The sequence below is a fragment of the Mirounga leonina genome, unplaced genomic scaffold (genome assembly GCF_011800145.1).
Source record: "Mirounga leonina isolate KUSES-001 unplaced genomic scaffold, KU_Mleo_1.0 Mir_53, whole genome shotgun sequence".
NCBI lineage: Eukaryota > Metazoa > Chordata > Mammalia > Carnivora > Phocidae > Mirounga > Mirounga leonina.
Window position 1 is genome coordinate 94,742,125 of NW_023270807.1, and position 21,056 is coordinate 94,763,180.

The 21,056-nt window shown below is 40.4% G+C and overlaps 1 protein-coding gene across 2 annotated transcripts in view; it reads left to right on the forward strand.

Moving 5' to 3' along the window:
- Nucleotides 1–18,730, forward strand: part of PHACTR2 (phosphatase and actin regulator 2) — a 114,882-nt gene extending 96,152 nt beyond the window's left edge. For both annotated transcript variants that reach the window (XM_034990868.1, XM_034990869.1), the window contains 2 exons: nucleotides 194–331; nucleotides 18,650–18,730. In XM_034990868.1, coding sequence (XP_034846759.1) covers nucleotides 194–331; nucleotides 18,650–18,730 — 219 coding nt within the window. The remainder of the gene's footprint in view (nucleotides 1–193; nucleotides 332–18,649) is intronic.
- The last annotated feature ends 2,326 nt before the right edge of the window (nucleotides 18,731–21,056 follow it).

Consider the following 21,056-nt stretch of genomic DNA (forward strand, 5'->3'; position numbering starts at 1 on the left):
CTCAGAATTAGGGCACACTGCTTTCTGGTTCTCATTAGAAACTCCCAAGATGCTGCTACCGTTTTTTTTCTTTTGGATATCTGAAAGTGACCTTATTTAACCATAACTTTGAAGTTCTCTATAGAAGACTCGCCACCATGAGACTGTAAATGGTTTCCTGAACTTGTCCTTTTTTTCCCCTATCCCCCTGCAGCTCAGTCTGAGACCCACAGTGGCGGAGTTACAAGCTCGAAGGATCCTGCGGTTTAATGAGTATGTAGAAGTCACCGATTCTCCCGACTACGACCGCCGGGCAGACAAGCCCTGGGCCAGGTTAACACCTGCAGACAAGGCAAGAGCCCTCATGGTTTTAGCCATGATTTTATTTGTTTATGATTTTATTGCTTTTCTCAAAGCTTCAGTATCCACTCACCACCCCCCCCCCACACACACATTCAGTTATCCTAGGAGGCCAGATAGTACCAGATAGCTCAACAATTGTCTGCCTTTTCTTATTTAAGCCACTTAAGTGATATATTTAGTAATATCAATGAGGTTCTTTCAGCTAAGTCTCAGAAAAATTCTTTCTTAGTTACCGTGTAACCTGCCTGCATTCATACCTGGATTGAGGGTGGGGTGGTCCCACAGCCGTGATTTATCCTTACCCTTAGAAAATATAATTTATACAAGTTATCATTTTAAAGGGATATGTTAAGGGGTGCCTGGCTGGCTCAGTTGGTAGAACATTCGACTCTTGCTCTCAGGGTCATGAGTTCAAGCCCCATGTTGGGCATGGAGCCTACTTAAAATAAAAATTTTTTAAAATAATAAATAAAATAAAAGGATATGTTAACAGTGTAAAAGGTATTGATTTATATCAAGGCCAGTACACTTTTTCTATAAATGGCCAGAGTAAATATTTTAGGCCTTGTGGTCCGTACAATCTTTGTTGCAACAGCTCAGCTCTGCCATTAAGAGTATGAAAACAGCCATAGGCAGTATGTAAGTAAATGGATGGATATGTGTTCCAATAAAACTTTATTTACAAAAACAGATGGTGGGCCAGATTTGCCCTGTGGGCCATGGTTTACCAACCCCTAATCTATATCGTAGCTCACAGTTCAGAAAAACTGAAATGTATAATGGGTCATATCATGGAGAAAGACAATTTTATGAATAATATGGTTCCAAAGCCAAAGAATTTTGCCAACCTTTTGTTTTCAGAGTCTTCACTTTATGATTTTCCTAATATCTCAAATAATGATTTCTTTTTTCTTTCTTTTTTTTCCAAATAATGATTTCTAAATTTTGTCTCTATGCAAAATTTGGTATCGAATAAACTCATGCCACATCCAGTCTTTTTTTTTTTTTAAAGATTTTATTTATTTATTTGACAGAGAGAGAGTGAGAGCACAAGCTGGGAGACAGAGGGAGAGGGAGAAGCAGGCTCCCCGCCAAGCAGGGAGCCCGATGCGGGACCTGATCCCAGGACCCTGGGATCATGACCCGAGCCTAAGGCAGCCACCCAACCGACTGAGCCACCCAGGCGCCCCGCCACATCCAGTCTGAATGGTAGAGCTAGGAATTTATTACATGCTATGCATTTTAGTAGAGATTTCACACTGTAAAGCACCTACTGCATGTCAAGCATATAGTGGAGCTACAGATCAGAAATCATTTGCTCAGGGCTCTTGGGTGGCTCAAAGGTTAAGCGTCCGACTCTTGATTTTGGCTCAGGTGGTGATCTTGGTGTTGTGAGATTGAGCCCTGTGTCTGGCTCTGTGCTCAGCAGGGAGTCTGCTTGAGATTCTCTCTCCCTCTCTCTCAAATTAAATAAATAAATAAATAAATAAATAAATAAATAAATATCATTTGCTCTTAGGAAGAAATGAAAACTAGGGAAGAAGAAATGAAAACTGGGGAGAAAAAAGATCATAAAGGAAGGATATTTGGAATGAGAATGGAGGGAAGGAGGCTGGGAATAGCACCCAAGGGACCCAACATTGACGAAAAGGTGGTAGAACACAGAGAAGAAATGTCTGTGAGGTGGGGAAAGAGGAGAAGATGTAGCCCAACAGCTAGGAAGAAGAAGGTCAGGTCACAAAAGGGGGCATTTTAGGAGTCTGGTGGGTGGAAGCCTGACTAGCGGAGACAAGGAGAATAAAATACAACCTCAAGAGTCTTGGCTGTGATGGAGAAGTGATAGGAGGAGGAAGTCACATGAGGGGTGATGACTGTGGAGGCTGCAAGCTTCTATATGCATAAGAAATACCTGAGCAATCTTTTATGCCACGAAGAAGGAGCCAAAAGAAAGGGAAAGTTTGAATCTATATTAGAAGAGGTCGGTAACTGATACAGTAGGGCATAATCAATGGAGCAGCAGGAGAACGTGTGTATGTAGAAAAGGCGAGGCAGAGACCCTTGAGGTTGGGATGAGGGCACAGGCTGAGGTATGTGCCCTGACGGAGGAGGCTTCCCAAGGCAGTTAAAATCACTCAGGTTGAGGGCAGCCTCCAGGGGATGAAGAAGACCGAAACTCGGGTCATGTGTCAAGCTCACCACCAATCAGTGCCTCCCACTTAATTCTGAGTGGTTTCCACTGCTTTATCTGCCTTCCATCCTGCACTTTCTCCTCACTGTTCAGCAGCAATAGACTGCACTTATGACCTCGTGTGGTATCTGATGCCCACAAAGAAACACGAGGCTTTAGGTCAGATGCAGTCTTTAGAGTGAGTGTTAACAATGGATAACATTTCTTTCTCAACCCTAACTCTATCTCAGGTCTTACACATTCTTCTGGCATTTTATTTTTTCAGTTGTGAATTATATCACGTGATAGAGAATATAGGAAACAAATGTACCATTTAAATAATAAAAAGAAGACACCTGTTTTATTAATCCCTGAGTATTACTGGTACCTGAACAGGGCCCTGTGGGCTCCTCCCCAATTGCTTTTCCCTCCCTTCCATAACCACGACTTTTGTGTTAATCATTCCCTTTCTTTTCAAGAGTTTAACCACCTTATATATACCCCTAAACAATATGTATGTATTTCTTGGTTTTGCCAGTTTTGGAATCTTAGGGATTGGAATCATACAAAGTTCTTCTGGGTGTTACATCATTCAAGTAACAAAAGAATCTGGGTTGATGGACTAGGTGATAGTGACTCTTTTTCACTGGAATATAATACTTCGTTGTATGTTTAAGTCACAAAGTAATTATCCATTCAATCGTTAATTATTTAGTTGGTTTCCAGATTTTAGGTGTGCAAGCTCTATTCTATGAAGATTCCTGTATCATCTTCAAGTTCACTGATCCAAGACTTTTTCTAACATATTCCTTGTGATGGAATTGCTGGGTCCTGGAATGTAGAGATATTCAGCGAAACTAGGCAGCGTCAACAGTCTTCCAAAATGATCGTTTCTGGCTTACCTTTCCACAGCCAAGGTTACCGGTAGTCCAATATTCTTGCCAACATGTAATGGTCAGTCTTTTTGTTTTGTTTTTTTATTTGACAACCTAGTGGTTATGAAATAACATTTCATTGTACTTACACTTTGCCTCTCATTAATTATTAATGAGGTTGAGCATATTTTCATACCTATTGGGCATTCAGGTTCCACTTCTGTGCCTGTCTTTCATCTGTTTTCTTTTGGGTTGTCAATTTCTTGTTGATTCATAGGAATTCTTCATATATCCTAATAATATATTGCAAGATATGTATATATCTCCCAATTTATGACATTTCATTCTCTTTATATGGTTATCTTTTGACATAAGAGATTTTTTAAATTTAATGTGAATTTATCCACCTTTTCTTTGTGGCTTGTGATTTCTTTGAAAAAATTCTTCCCATACCAAAATCATAAATGTATTCTGCTGTACTTTTTGTTTTTGTTTTTTTTTTCAAGATTTTATTTATTTATTTGACAGGGAGAGACACAGCAAGAGAAGGAACACAAGCGGGGGGAGTGGGGGAGGGAGAAGCAGACTCCTGGCTGAGCAGAGAGCTGATGCAGGGCTGGATCCCAGGACCCTGAGATCATAACCTGAGCCAAAGGGAGATGCTTAGCAAGTGAGCCACCCAGGCACTCCAGCTGCTATACTGTTCTAAAACATTTATAATTTTGCTTTTCACATTTAAGTTGTTAATTTACCTAGAACTGATGTTTTTAGAAGATATAAGGATCCTGGGATTGAGCCCTGCATCAGGCTCCCTGCTCAGCAGGGAGTCAGATTCTCCCTCTCCCTCTGCCCTCCCCACTCCACTCTCTCTCAAATGAATAAATAAAATCTTAAAAAAAAAATAAATCATTAACCTTCTTCCTTTCTTATTTTCTGATACAACCACTGAAAGCTATGAATGATGCTGTATGTCAGTGGTTCCCAACCTTAACTGCAAGTTGCTCTCATGGGGCAGGGTGGGGGTGCTTTAAGAACGGTAACACCCGGGTCTGGGTCCCACCCCTAAAGATCTTGATTTAATTGGACTGTGGTGTGACTTTAAATATTGGGATTTTAAAAGTATGTGGTCAGTAATGATAAATGTCCCATATATCCTTGAAAACAGTGTACGTTCTAGTTCTGGGGTATGGAATTTTAAATATGTCTGAAACTTAAGCTTGTGAGTCTCATTTCTGTATCCTTCCCTTTTTTTCTTTTTGTTTTTTTTTTTTTGTCTGTTTGGTCCCATACCAAGAGAGGGATATGTTACCTCTCCCACTACATATATGGATCTTTCCTTCTATTTATAATTCTGTTTTGCTTTCTATATTCTGAGATTGTGTCAATAGATGTATATAAGTTTAGGATAATTATATTTTCCTGATGAAGCATTTATTATGAGACTATTCAAGAAATGCTTTCTGTCATAAAGACTGTTTTATTTAATATTATTTTAATATAAAGGTGAGTTATTTTGGACCACCTTAGTGCTATGAATTCAGGCTGTAAACCCATGTGAGGGCTACTTACCGATTCATGTCCTCAGGGTAGATTTAATGCTGCCTCACCTGCTAAGCACCAGCATGACCTCATCTGTGCTGTCCTCTGGGGATCAGACATTCTAGCGCACCCTTCACTGAGGCTGTGCTGTAAGAGCTCCTTCCTGAGGCGGGAGGGTCATTCATTAGACTTTCTACCTTGGACAGGTTTCTTAACTGGTCTTCAGTATCTCACCAAGCTATGAAAATGACCACTCACAGTCACTGCATTTAACATCACAAATGCCCTCAAGGTCAAAGCCAATTTCAGTGCTCAGCTTACTTCATTTCTCTGGGCTTCATCTTCATTTATTCTTTTATGTCAAAGTATTTTTTACTTTCTTACTGGCTGATCAGTACATTTAAAATAATTTTTAGGGACGCCTGGGTGGCTCAGTTGGTTAAGCGACTGCCTTCGGCTCAGGTCATGATCCTGGAGTCCCGGGATCGAGTCCCGCATCGGGCTCCCTGCTGAGCAGGGAGTCTGCTTCTCCCTCTGACCCTCCCCTCTCTCATGTGCGCAAATAAATAAAATCTCTCTCTCAAATAAATAAAATCTTAAATAAATAAATAAAATAATTTTTAAACGTTATATTCAGCATTTTAGTTGTTTTTCAATAGAAGGCCTAGTCAAGGCACCTGGTGTGTTGTTTTGTAAAAAATAGTGTAGGGGCACCTGGCTGGTTCAGTCAGAAGAGCATGCAGCTCTTGAGCTCGGGGTCATGAGTTCGAACTCCATGCTGCATGTAGAGATTACTAAAAAAAAATAAACTTAAAAGCATCTTAAAACAAAAAGAAATAGTGTACACTGTTTACAAGTTTTCTTCCATTCTCCTCCCCTAGTTGTGGGCTTTTGGTCACTCACCTCTCATTTAGTGACTTCTAGTTGACCCTGTTCAGTCACCATTTCTGTGCAGAAATGCACACCATTCCCAGCTAGCTTGATATTCCAATGCTGAACTTCACAGAGGCAGGTAGGGGGTGGCCAGGAAAATGAGTAAAGATCACAGCAGGTGCAAAGTATGCAAGCAGTGAGAGTCTCAATGATTAAATTTTCCATACCCTAGAAATAGTTTCTAACTCGTTGAAAGGTTAAACTCATCCATCTCTTGTTATAATGGATAGGATTTTTCTTTTTAACTTTGTGTTGAAACAAGAATAGATTTTTCGGGCGCCTGGGTGGCTCAGTTGGTTAAGTGACTGCCTTCAGCTCAGGTCATGATCCTGGAGTCCCGGGATCGAGTCCCACATCGGGCTCCCTGCTCAGCGAGGAGCCTGCTTCTCCCTCTGACCCTCCCCCCTCTCATGTACTCTCTCTCATTCTCGCTCTCTCAAATAAATAAATCTTTAAAAAAAAAAAAAGAATAGATTTTTCTGCTGGACTTTTTTTTTTATTCTTATGTTAATCCCCATACATTACATCATTAGTTTAAGATGAAGTGTTCCATCATTCATTGTTTATGCATAACACCCAGTGCTCCATGCAGAATGTGCCCTCCTCAATACCCACCACCAGGCTAACCCATCCTCCCACCCCCCTCCCCTCTAGAACCCTCAGTTTGTTTTTCAGAGTCCATCGTCTCTCATGGTTCTACCCCTCCGATTTCCCCTGCTTCATTCTTCCCCTCCCGCTACCTTCTTCTTATTCTTTTTTTTTTTTCTTAACATATATTGCATTATTTGTTTCAGAGGTACAGATCTGAGATTCAACAGTCTTGCACAATTCACAGCACTTACCAGAGCACATACCCTCCCCAGTGTCTATCACCCAGTCACCCCATCCCTCCCACCCCACCCCCCACTCCAGCAACCCTCAGTTTGTTTCCTGAGATTAAGAATACCTCATATCAGTGAGATCATATGATACATGTCTTTCTCTGTTTGACTTATTTCACTCAACATAATACCCTCCAGTTCCATCCACGTGGTTGCAAATGGCAAGATCTCATTCCTTTTGATGGCTGCATAATATTCCATTGTGTATATATACCACATCTTCTTTATCCATTCATCTGTCGATGGACATCTTGGCTCTTTCCACAGTTTGGCTATTGTGGACATTGCTGCTATAAACATCGGGGTGCACGTACCCTTTCGGATCCCTACTTTTGTATCTTTGGGGTAAATACCCAGTAGTGCAATTACTGGATCATATGGTAGCTCTATTTTCAACTTTTTGAGGAACCTCCATACTGTTTTCCAGAGTGGCTGCACCAGCTTGCATTCCCACCAACAGTGTAGGAGGGTTCCCCTTTCTCCGCATCCCCGCCAACATCTGTCGTTATCTGACTTGTTAATTTTAGCCATTCTGACTGGTGTGAGGTGGTATCTCATTGAGGTTTTGATTTGGATTTCCCTGATGCCGAACGATATTGAGCACTTTTTCATGTGTCTGTTGGCCATTTGGATGTCTTCTTTGGAAAAATGTCTTTCATGTCTTCTGCCCATTTCTTGATTGGCTTCTTTGTTCTTTGGGTGTTGAGTTTGATGAGTTCTTTATAGATTTTGGATACTAGCCCTTTATCTGATATGTCATTTGCAAATATCTTCTCCCATTCTGTCGGTTGTCTTTTGGTTTTGTTGACTGTTTCCTTTGCTGTGCAAAAGCTTTTTATCTTGATGAAGTGCCAATAGTTCATTTTTGCCCTTGCTTCCCTTGCCTTTGGCGATGTTTCTAGGAAGAAGTTGCTTCGGCTGAGGTCAAAGAGGTTGCTGCCTGTGTTCTCCTTTAGGATTTTGATGGACTCCTGTCTCACATTGAGGTCTTTCAACCATTTGGAGTCTATTTTTGTGTGTGGTGTAAGGAAATGGTCCAGTTTCATTCTTCTGCATGTGGCTATCCAATTTCCCAACACCATTTTTTGAAGAGACTGTCTTTTTTCCATTGGACATTCTTTCCTGCTTTGTCAAAGATGAGTTGACCATAGAGTTGAGGGTCCATTTCTGGGCTCTCTATTCTGTTCCATTGATCTATGTGTCTGTTTATGTGCCAGTACCATGCTGTCTTGATGATGACAGCTTTGTAATAGAGCTGGAAGTCCGGAATTGTGATGCCGCCAGCTTTGCTTTTCTTTTTCAACATTCCTCTGGCTATGCGGGGTCTTTTCTGGTTCCATACAAATTTTAGGATTATTTGTTCCATTTCTTTGAAAAAAGTGGATGGTATTTTGATGGGGATTGCATTGAATGTGTAGATTGCTCTAGGTAGCATTGACATCTTCACAATATTTGTTCTTCCAATCCATGAGCATGGAACATTTTTCCATTTCTTTGTGTCTTCCTCAATTTCTTTCATGAGTATTTTATAGTTTTCTGAGTACAGATCCTTTGTCTCTTTGGTTAGATTTATTCCTAGGTATCTTATGGTTTTGGGTGCAATTGTAAATGGGATCGACTCCTTAATTTCTCTTTCTTCTGTCTTGTTGTTGGTGTATAGGAATGCCACTGATTTCTGTGCATTGATTTTATATCCTGCCACTTTACTGAATTCTTTTATGAGTTCTAGCAGTTTTGGGGTGGAGTCTTTGGGGTTTTCCACATAAAGTATCATATCGTCTGCAAAGAGTGAGAGTTTGACACCCATTTGGATGCCTTTGATTTCTTTTTGTTGTCTGATTGCTGTGGCTAGGACTTCCAATACTATGTTGAATAGCAGTGGTGATAGTGGACATCCCTGCCGCGTTCCTGACCTTAGGGGGAAAGCTCTCAGTTTGTCCCCATTGAGAATGATATTCGCTGTAGGTTTTTCATAGATGGCTTTTATGATATTGAGGTATGTACCCTCTATGCCTGTACTCTGAAGAGTTTTGATCAAGAAAGGATGCTGTACTTTGTCAGAAGCTTTTTCTGCATCTATTGAGAGGATCATATGATTCTTGTTCTTTCTTTTGTTAATGTATTGTATCACATTGATTGATTTGCGGATGTTGAACCAACCTTGCAGCCCAGGGATAAATCCCACTTGGTCATGGTGAATAATCCTTTTAATGTACTGTTGGATCCTATTGGCTAGTATTTTGGTGAGAATTTTTGCATCCATGTTCATCAGGGATATTGGTCTGTAATTCTCCTTTTTGATGGGGTCTTTGTCTGGTTTTGGGATCAAGGTAATGCTGGCCTCATAAAATGAGTTTGGAAGTTTTCCTTCCATTTCTGTTTTTTGGAACAGTTTCAGAAGAATAGGTATTAATTCTTCTTGAAATGTTTGGTAGAATTCCCCTGGGAAGCCATCTGGCCCTGGGCTTTTGTTTTTTGGGAGATTTTTGATGACTGCTTCAATTTCCTTAGTGGTTATAGGTCTGTTCAGGTTTTCTATTTCTTCCTGGTTCAGTTTTGGTAGTTGATACATCTCTAGGAATGCATCCATCTCTTCCAGGTTATCTAATTTGCTGGCATAGAGTTGCTCATAATATGTTCTTATAATTGTTTGTATTTCTTTGGTGTTGGTTGTGATCTCTCCTCTTTCATTCATGATTTTGTTGATTTGGGTCATTTCTCTTTTCTTTTTGATAAGTCTGGCCAGGGGTTTATCAATCTTGTTAATTCTTTCAAAGAACCAGCTCCTACTTTCGTTGATCTGTTCTACTGTTCTTTTAGTTTCTATTTCATTGATTTCTGCTCTGATCTTTATTATTTCTCTTCTCCTGCTGGGTTTAGGCTTTATTTGCTGTTCTTTCTCCAGCTCCTTTAGGTGTAGGGTTAGGTTGTGTACTTGAGACCTGTCTTGTTTCTTGAGAAAGGCTTGTATTGCTATATACTTTCCTCTTAGGACTGCCTTTGCTGCATCCCAAAGATTTTGAATAGTTGTGTTTTCATTTTCATTGGTTTCCATGTATTTTTTTAATTCTTCTTTAATTTCCTGGTTGACCCATTCATTCTTCAGTAGGATGCTCTTTAGCCTCCATGTATTTGAGTTCTTTCCGACTTTCCTCTTGTGATTGAGTTCTAGTTTCAAAGCATTGTGGTCTGAAAATAGGCAGGGAATGATCCCAATCTTTTGGTACCGGTTGAGACCTGATTTATGACCTAGGATGTGATCTATTCTGGAGAATGTTCCATGGGGACTAGAGAAGAATGTGTATTCCGTTGCTTTGGGATGGAATGTTCTGAATATGTCTGTGAAGTCCATTTGGTCCAGTGTGTCATTTAAGGTCTTTATTTCCTTGTTGATCTTTTACTTAGACGATCTGTCCATTTCAGTGAGGGGGGTGTTAAAGTCCCCCACTATTATTGTATTGTTGTCAATGTGTTTCTTTGCTTTTGTTATTAATTGCCTTATATAATTGGCTGCTCCCATGTTAGGGGCATAGATATTTACAATTGTTAGATCTTCTTGTTGGATAGACCCTTTAAGTAGGATATAATGTCCTTCCTCATGTCTTATTACAGTCTTTGGTTTAAAATCTAATTTGTCTGATATAAGGATTGCCACCCCAGCTTTCTTTTGTTGTCCATTAGCATGGTAAATGGTTTTCCACCCCCTCACTTTCAATCTGGGGGTGTCTTTGGTTCTAAAATGAGTCTCTTGCAGACAGCATATCGATGGGTCTTGTTTTTTAATCCAGTCTGATAGCCTGTGTCTTTTGATTGGGGCATTTAGCCCATTTACATTCAGGGTAACTATTGAAAGATAGGAATTTAGTGCCATTGTATTGCCTGTAAGGTGACTGTTACCGTATATTGTCTGTGTTCCTTTCTGGTCTATGTTGCTTTTAGGGTCTCTCTTTGCTTAGAGGACCCCTTTCAAGATTTCTTGTAGGGCTGGTTTTGTGTTTGCAAATTCCTTTAGTTTTTGTTTGTCCTGGAAGCTTTTTATCTCTCCTTCAATTTTCAATGACAGCCTAGCTGGATATAGTATTCTTGGCTGCCTATTTTTCTCATTTAGTGCTCTGAATATATCCTGCCAGTCCTTTCTGGCCTGCCAGGTCTCTGTGGATAGGTCTGTTGCCAGTCTAATGTTTCTACCATTGTAGGTTACATATCTCTTGTCCCTAGCTGCTTTCAGGATTTTCTCTTTGTCTATGAGACTCGTAAGTTTTACTATTAGATGTCGGGGTGTTGACCTATTTTTATTGATTTTGAGAGGGGTTCTCTGTGCTTCCTGGATTTTGATGCCTGTTTCCTTCCCCAAATTCTGCTATAATTTGCTCCATTATACCTTCTGCCCCTCTCTCTCTTTCTACTTCTTCTGGGATCCCAATTATTCTAATGTTGTTTCGTCTTATGGTATCGCTTATCTCTCGAATTCTGCCCTTGTGATCCAGTAGTTGTTTATCTCTCTTTTTCTCAGCTTCTTTATTTTCCATCATTTGGTCTTCTATATTACTGATTCTCTCTTCTGCCTCATTTATCCTAGCAGTTAGCGCCCCCATTTTTTATTGCACCTCATTAATAGCCTTTTTGATTTCTACTTGGTTAGATTTTAGTTCTTTTCCTTCTCCAGAAAGGGTTTCTCTAATAACTTCCATATTTTTTTCAAGCCCAGCTAGTATCTTTAAAGTGATGATTCTGAACTCTAGATCTGACATCGTACTAATGTCCGTATTGAGTAGGTCCCTGGCAGTTGGTACTCTTGTTCTTTTTGTTGAGGTGACTTTTTCCGTCTTGTCATTTTGTGCAGAGGAGAATAGATTAATGAGAGAACAAAATGCTAGCAGAGTAACAACGTCCCCAGAAAATATACTCTAAACAAATCAGAAAAGACCTGAAGCAGTGGAATAAGAAACAGAAAGAGAGAAAAAAGAAAAAGAAAAAAAAAGAAAAAGATAAAGATAAAAACAAACAAAACAAAACAACAACAACAAAAAAAACCAGAATGTGATCAAATATGATCAGGCTGGTATATAGATCAGTGCCACACACTAGATTTGGGGTGTATTTTGGTCTTTTAGAAGAAAGTGCCTCCCAAAATTTTAAAGAAAGAAAAACTTATATATGTACAAAAATAAGGGTTGATATGATGAAGGGATGGAATATGAGTGTAAAGATGGAAATTATAAAAAATTTTATAAAAGGAATTGATAAGAAGTTGTTTGCAAAAAGAAGAGGATTTAAAAAAAGAGAAAAGAAAAAAAAGGGAGAGAATGTGATCAGGCAGGGGAGTAGAAAACACCATATACTAGAGATTTAGGGTATATTTTAATCTGTTAGAAGAAACTATCTCAAAATTTTAAAGAGAGAACAACTTATATATATATGCCAAAAATACGGGTAACTACTATGAAGGGATAGAATATGACTCTAAAAATGAAAAATAAAAATGTTTTTTAAAAAAAGGGATTGATAAGATGTTGGTCGAAAAAGGGAAAAAGAAAAATTCAAAAAAAAGAAAAAAAGACAGTTAAAAAAAATTAACTTTGAAAGACTAAAGAATCATGGTAAAAAAGCCATGAATTCTATGTGCAGTAGTCCCCTAGCGCTGGCGTTCTGCCGTTCTCATTGATCGGTAAACTTGGCCTTGGCTGGCTGTTCTCGCCGATCTTCTGGGGAGGGGCCTGTTGCCGTGGTTTCTAAATGTCTCTGCCGGAGGCGGAATTGCCCCGCCCTTGCCCCCTCCCGGCTAAGTAATCTGCTCGGGTTTGCTCTCCGGGGCTGTTGTTCCCTGCGAGCTTTCCATACAGCTTTGGAGGCGGAGAGTGAAAATGGCGGCCTCCCAATCTCCGTCCCGGAGGAGCCGAGAACTCAGGGCCCCGCTCCTCAGGGACCCCCAGAGAAAAGCCGTCAGTCACTCCCGTCTCCCCGGTCTCCAGCCGCACTCCGTGCTCACCCGGCCTGTGACCGTGCGCCTCTATCTCTGGCACCAAACCCCGGGTGGAGTCTCCAAACCCAGCAGATCCCTGCGGTGCACTCCCGCGCATCTCGTCCCGGGGGAGGAAGGTGAGTCTCCCCGGATCTGCCGCTTTTTGGGTCCCTGCTTGAGGAGCAGTGTCCCGACTGTGCCGCGGATCACGGTGTATGGCAACCCCGAGCTGAGAGCCCGCGCCTCGGCTCCGTCTCTGCAGCCGGCTTCCCTGCTCCGATACCTGGGAGCTCTGCCACACTCAGGCACCCCCGGTCTTTCTGTGACCCCGAGGGTCCTGAGACCACACTGTCCCGGAGGGTTCCACCCCCCGCTTAGCCACCACAGTGACGTCCCTCAGCGGAGCAGACTTTTAAAAGTTCCGATTTTGTGCTCCGCGGCTCTATCACTTGCCAGAAGCGGCCAACGGAGGCCCCTCCCCCGCCGTCTCTCCTCCCGAATATCGCCTCGGATTCACTTCTCTGCACGTCCTACCTTCCAGAAAGTGGTCGCTTTTCTGATGAGAGAGTTGTTGCTCTTCTTTTCTTCGATCTCCTGTTGAGTTTGTAGGTGTTCAGAATGGTTTGATCCCTATTCAGCTGAATTCCTGAGAGGAGACAAAATCCCGGTCTCTTACTCCTCCGCCATCTTGCTCCGCCCCCCCTTTCTGCTGGACTTCTAAGCTGCAGGGGAGATCTGCTTGGTCAGTTTCTCTTCTGCAGGCCTCCTGTCTGTTCAAGAGCACTTTAAAGGCACATGACTAGCATCTCCCATGCAGAGCAAACTCTGAGCCCCAGAGCGCAGCCAGAATCCCTCCCTCCTCACATCTGAGGCTCAGATATTTGTACCCTATGACATTGTCTCTCCCATTTCTCCTGACACTTGTGAAAGTCTAAAGGACAGCATTTTTAGAACTGGAATTATATTGTAAAATTTTTTTCCTCAAAAAAAAAAATAAGAATAATTTCTTTTAGCTTAAAAAAATGTACACTTTAAAGATAGAAGATAGGAAAAAATGCAACAATTTAAAATGCTGTTAATGTAAGTACATTGTGCATATACAAGTGTCTCATGTTTGTTGGTAAAAATCAGAATATTCAAAAATATAAAAAGAACAATGAATGCATATTAATGCATTAATGCATATTATTGTGTATTATTTAATGCATGTAAATGTATATTAATGCACATTAATGCATATTATTTTCTACCTAATGCTGAAAAAAGTAAAGTTACTTGTTTTCTCTAGAAGTTAAAAAAGGAGTATAGTGAAATGTTACTCTTTGCCCAAAGATACTAAAACTATTAATGGTCTTAGTGTATTTTTTTATTTTAGTATGAAAATAATACATGCTAATCATCATTATTATAACAAACATTTCTGGATTTCTGTTACTTTTTACTGTAAAACACTTCGTAATGTGTAATGATCAGGTTAAAGGTAATGTATTTTATTCAATGAGTGTATATTTTATTCTATAAGTAATATATTTTATGCCAATTAAGTGTAAAAATCTGTAATTTAACTTTCAGGTTAAAAAAGAGTTTTACTTTTTATAACTTTTGAACTGTATATCCCATTTAAAGAAAAAAAAATATTGGAACTAAGTATTTCCACCTCTGCTATCAAAATAAACACTGAACTTCCTGCCTCCTAAAGGCACCATCCCTTCTTTCTCTTTTCTTAGTACTAAGTCTTAGCCCCACTAAGATACTACTTTGCATTTAAAAAAATCTTTGCAATTCAAGTATAAAGAGAAGAAATCAGGAGGCAGTCAATAACCAGTCAATGCCCATGCTATGAAAACACTGTAGGGAATCTCATAAATCTGGCAGTCTTATTAAATTGCTCAAATTAGGAAAGAGAAATGGTGGGAGAAATGCCTTATTAATTGTGAATTTTTTTGTCTCCCCCCCATTAATTGTGAATTTGATTGAGCTTAATTCACCTTTGAGATACCATTTTTAATTTTAGAATATATGTGTTTGAGTAGAGCACTAGAAACAGATACATAAACAGTAAGATAGAGCATCTGTCTATATCTGTGCTGAAGTAGATAAATGAGCCCTAAGATGACGGGACAGGCAGAGCCAAAGAAGGCCATCAACTTGGCCTGAAGACTGAGGCTCACCTGGTAGTTGCCATCTCCCAGGGTAGGCTCTGGAAGCTCCATCCATGGTGGAGATGGGAGGGCAGGCTTTGGAGCTGGGCACCTGAAGGTTTGATTCCTGACTTGGCCACTTGGAAGATGTTTGACTTTGGCAAGTCATTTAAGTCCAGTTTCCTCACTAGGAGAGCCAATTATATCCATCTTGGGAATTAGGTAGTGTATCCATAAAGTTCCAGCTCATTAATAAATGGTAGCGCTTATCAGTGTTACATTCATGGGCAGGCTTAATAATCTAAGCTTTGTTCCCCATTGGTGACATTTTCACTATGCAGTGAAGCCTCAGTTTACAATCTAGTCTAAAATTATCTAGTGAAAGATAATTGAAAATTCAGATGATACATGGATTTGTCCAAGATGTTACTCAGTAATTACTTATTAATATATTAAGAACTGTCTTACATACTGGGGACATAAAGATGAACATACTACCCTTCCAGGAATGCACTGTCTAAACAGGTTGCAGGAAAGACAGATTTTAATTCTATGCAGAGACATTCTTGGCCTGTTCCTGGTTGTCCTGCAGCAAAGAAGAGTACACTTGAATACTCATGGCATAGAGCTTGATGAGTAGTCATGAAGTTCCCTCCAGGGGCGCCTGGGTGGCTCAGTCGGTTAAGTGTCTCCCTTAGGCTCAGTTCATGATCTCCGGGTCCTGGGATCAAGCCCCGCGTCAGGCTCCCTGCTCAGTTCCCCCCAACCCCCGCTGCTCGTGCTCTCTCTCTCTCAAAAAAATAAAATCTTAAAAAAATTCCCTCCTTGTTCCATATCAGATTTTTATCAAAGAAATAAGCAAAAAACATCAAATGAGGGGAACTCTAGTTAATCTTGGCCTCACAGCTCATGTTATTTGAGAAGGCAGCAGGGTCCATATTTTCAACAAATCACCTATTGCTTCTGGCCAGGGTGATCCCTGAGCTGACTAGAAGAGATTAAGCAGACCTTCTGACACCAGTTATCACTAGTCAATTTTAAACTTCGTTTCAGTCATTTTTCTTTCCTCTTTCCTCTCTATTATTCTCATGGTACCAAAAAATGCTGTGTATTTGGTCTCAGGGGATTTGTTTTATTTGAATCTTAGAAATACCTGGTTTCTGGGGCACCTGGGTGACTCAGTCGCTTAAGCATCCAACTCTCGGTTTTGGCTTAGGTCATGATCTCAGGGTCATGAGATTGAGCCCTGAGTTCGGCTCCACACATTGGAGAATCTGCTTGAGATTCTCCCTCTGCCCCTCCTCCCACTCACACATGCTTGTGTGTGCTCGCTCTCTCTCAAATAAATAACTTTTTAAAAAAAAGAAAAGAAAGAAATACCTGGTGTCTGCTCAGTGACTACCCTGTGTTGGTCCAGCTCAGCACCATTTAGGCTCCAACCAATCTCACCACAGCAGCCTAGCTCTCTCTATCCCATATCTTTCTAAGGAATCAGTCCCATTTACATTTATGGGAAGAGTCCTTAGGCCTAAACTCTGGTCTCATCTGCATAGAAGGGAGTTAAGATTATTGTACCGTATTTTCTGAACATGAAGGGTCTTTAATTACTCTTTTCCTCTCAGGAAACCTCTTTATTTATTTTTTTAAAAGGTTTTTTATTTATTTATTAGAGAGCAGAGCTTTCGAGAGAGAACATGAGGGGGGGAGGGGCAGAGGGAGAGGGAGAAGCAGGCTCCCCGCTGAGTGGGGAGCTGGACATGAGGTTCCATCTCACGACCCTGGGATCATGACCTGAGTCTAATAGGCGCTTAACAGATTGAGCCACCCAGGTACCCCAGGAAACCTTCTCTTTAAATAGTAAGAGGACGCAACTCTTTGGAATAAAATTGTGGTAGTTTTGCAGTGAATTTTTAAAAGGAGTATTGCATTTCTTTAATTACCTGTAGTCACATCTTAATGATATGTATTTTCAGACAGCCAGTCCTTATAATTTCACATCGCATTCATTGCTTATAACTGACTCATTATTCCTAATTACAAACCAGCACACACAACCTGGAGATCTGAGGCAATTATCTGGATAGCTTAGGCCCTGAAGCTCATTTCAGTGGAAATACTGTGGGACTTGAAGTAAGAAGGCCTATGTATATGAGCTCCATCTTTGTCCCTAACACCCATTTGATGTCTAGCAAGGGACTTGATCTCTCAAGGCCTGCATTTTATCATTTGTAAGGTGATAGGTGTTTGGGTTATCAACTCCTTAGTGAGTTAACCATCTTACTTTGCTCGCCACTTCCAAGTTGGCTCCTTCATAGTCACATCTGTGCCTTGTTGCTCTTTGGCCTCTCTCTCCATCCCCATGGCCTCTCATCCTCCCAGGCCTCTTCCTGTACCTTGGCTTTCTCAGTGTGGTTTCCTGAGGGTAGTCACATTTTTTACATGGCGGCTGACTTCCAGGAAGAAGGAAACAAAAGATGCCAGGCCACTTAAGGGCTGCATCCCAGACTGGCACAACCTCACCTCTGCTGTGTTCTGTTTTTTAAAGCAGTGGCAGGACTCATGCAGATCCAAGGCTGGAGAGAGAGAGTCCACCTCTTGATGAGGGAGTGACAGAGTCACGTTGCAGATGAACATCTGGGATATGCCCAAAAATCTTGAACTGACTTTCTCAGGAAAAATGCATGTATATATGGTCATAAATGAATTGTCAATGTTACTAATGTAAGGGATGTGTAGCACCCAGTTTACCATTAAAAATAAACTATACCATACTCTTTTTTTGCAGATTCTATATCTCAATTGATTCTAAAAGAATGCTTCCATTGACTTTTGCAGACTCCTAGATTGGTAGCCAACCTACTATTGAGAATAAGGACTTTGCCTTTATTTGTCTTTGAGTCTCCTTCAGTGACATTCTCTTCTTGTACATAGTAGACTCTATAAATAACAATGAAAGATGGGGCACCTGGGTGGCTCAATCGTTGGGCATCTGCCTTGGGCTCAGGTCATGATCCCAGGGTTCTGGGATCGAGCCCCGCATCGGGCTCCCTGCTCAGCGGGAAGCCTGCTTCTCCCTCTCCCACTCCCCCTGCTTGTGTTCCCTCTCTCGCTGTGTCTCTGTCAGGTAAGTAAATAAAATCTTTAAAAAAAAAAAAAAAAGAACAATGAAAGAATTGTTGGTCACAATCGTACTGATCATCATAACATCATAACATCTCAGTTTTTCAAGCTGAGGGACAGAAGCATCTCTTCAGACCCCAACATCTACATGACATAGGTGATATGTTTGTTACGTGGTAATAGTCATCACATTCAATTAACACATTTTCTTTGAATGGCTTTAAGTGCTGTGCTGAAATTTTTCATTCTGACTGTCTGAACTTTAAATATTAAAGAATAAATAAGCAGCTGCCTTCTCAGTAGTTCCATGGCACCTAGTCAAAGCCATGTTGCGGTGGGTGGTATGAACTGTAGAACTTTCATAGGAAAATGACATTGTTTCTCAGAAAATCTCATGACCTCAACTATCCTTGTGGTCATCAAGGGTGGGGGATGCATGTGACTCAGACCAGGCCCCAGGATGAGTTTAGCAAAGGCCTTCTTCCTCTCCTCCTCATCATGACACGTGAAGGAAATCTTCCCTGGTTTTAGTATGATCTTACATTTATCTTACCTTTACCTAGTAGAAATTAGGAATCTCTTTTGGCAAGACATTTTTTAAAAGAATGTCTGCTTTGTTGATGCTGTATATGCTGAGGAATTACGTGACCTAAGTAACATTTCTGTTTATCTATTTTTTTCCTATGCAGGCAGCTATAAGGAAAGAACTAAATGAATTTAAAAGCACAGAAATGGAAGTTCATGAAGAGAGTCGACAGTTTACAAGGTAGGTGGGCAAGATGCAGTTCGGCATATTTTGTTATGTGTACTTTACCACAGTTAAAAAAATTTTTTTTAAAACAGATGAGCATAACACCATCTAATGAACATTTCTAAAATTAAGTGTTGTTTTTTTTTTTTCCTTTCACAGAAGTCTGAATCATTCCAAAGGGCTATGTTCTGGTTTCTTTCTTAGTCTTATTTTCTGGGCCAGGAGACAAGGATTAGAATCATTTATTCTGCTCTTGAAGAGACTCAGTTGAAGTTTTATGCCCAGAACAGATGCTGGTGAAAGCCACTATGAGCACCTGTGTGTCTGCTTTGGGCTCACAGTAGACATAACTTAGAGAAGATAACTCAATTTTCAGAAGACCTAACTTAGACTAGGAATCTAATTTTTACTGCTGCTCTGGAAGGCTACGGTAATCCTACCCTTTTTCCTCCCAGTACCCTTGGGGTTCAGTTTATTCTTCTGCTAAAACCAGAAGAGACCTGTGTGATCATGTAGTCTGACCACCACCCTCCCCCTCACAGGTGTTCTGTTTATTTCTCTCTAACGGGTTTATGTGCTTTGCTTTTTTATAACATGTATGTTCCTAAGAATTTGCATGCCAGTTAAATCTTGAAATACTGAATTGTTAAAAAACATACCAAGACAGATGATTACATGAAGAAGACCACAGTAGGTCTTTCTGGAAAGCAAACACTGATTCCCTAGGCTCAAAACAGCCTCTGCAAGACAGGCATACATTATAGTGCTATTCTTTCTGCAGTGGTTCCTGTTGGTGGTGGTGGTCCATGCTGAGAGCATGTCCTGTGATAAAGGAAGTAATGCTATAACTTCATAATTTAATAGCAAATCCCTCCGCTAACGTTGGTAGGGACCTCCTTGCTCCAAAGCTTTTGCTCCTATGATAATGTCTGGTTTGCAGAAGAAATTCCCCTTTCTTCTAGGGGAGTTGTATTTGTTTTGGTTCTTCCTATATCATGTTTATTTGTAAATGTATTCAGGGCTTTTAGCCATCTGGATGTATAGGATTTTTCTCTGTTTGAGGGCTGCATCCTATCCTGATCGACTCTTGGACCAGTCACATGCCCAGATCAAGCCAGACCTATTGTCCCCTCCTTTTCTCCCTTCCACTTGTGGGGTCAGGGAAAGTTCATGCTGATATTTGACACCTGTGGTCATACGTCTCCAGTAAAGTTGATCAAAATAAGGTGGCTGAAAATTTACGGTGACATCAAGTTGGCCGGGACCTCTGGGTAACTGGAAAGATCGCATACACGTGTTTGTGCCTTTGAGTCCTGACCCCTGAGATATAGTGACTATGCTCAACCTACTCTTTATCATTCAGGATCGTTTGACTTCTGCATAGTTTTCCTAGAAATCATAGTATCTGATTACCTAATTATCATTTGATAACATTATATGAAGACTAAACTAAAATAGAAAATAATCAAATTTTTAAAATGCATTTCTATGGAAGTTCCCAGCTTATGAAAAATAAACATTTATACTGAAAGAGGTTCTTTCTCTTCTGTTATTTGCTATGAACAAGGAAAAAAAAAGGTTGCAAGGAGAGTAAAGGTCATTTATTTTTTGCATCTATATTTGTTATGGGCACAAACAATATATTCTAATTAAGCATTCAAACAGTACAAAAATCCATCAAATAAAAATGAAAACTCTCTTCACTCCCTCCTTCCTCAACTTCATTCCTATTCTCACAGGTAATCACTGGTAAAAGTTTGGTGTAGATCCTTCTAGACATTTTTCTGTGTATTTGCAAACATGTAGGTGTATATATATGATCTACATCTATGTGCATATATGCCTTTATGTCCTCCCTCTGAGTCACACATAAAACAGCATCTAGAAGATCTTTCCATATTAGTGTATATCTTTCATTTGAATGACTTTATGGCATTTTGTAGATAATGTACCGTAAGTTATTGAACAATTATTCTATTGATGGATGTTATGGAATTTTCAGTGTTTCATTAGTAAAACAATGACTTGACTTTCTTTATAAATATATCTTTGTGGGGGCACTTGGGTGGCTCAGTTGGTTAAGCGTCTGCCTTCAGCTCAGGTCATGATCCCAGGGTGCTGGGATCGAGCCCCACATCGGGCTCCCTGCTCAGCGGGAAGCCTGCTTCTCCCTCTTCCTGCCGTTCCCCTGCTTGTGCTCTCTCTTTCTCTGTCAAATAAATAAATAAAATCTTTTTAAAAAATATCATTAAAATATATATATATAGCTTTGTGCACACATGCCAGTATTTCTGTACTAGTAACATGAGTGGATTTGCCAGGGCACTGGATATATATATTTTTTA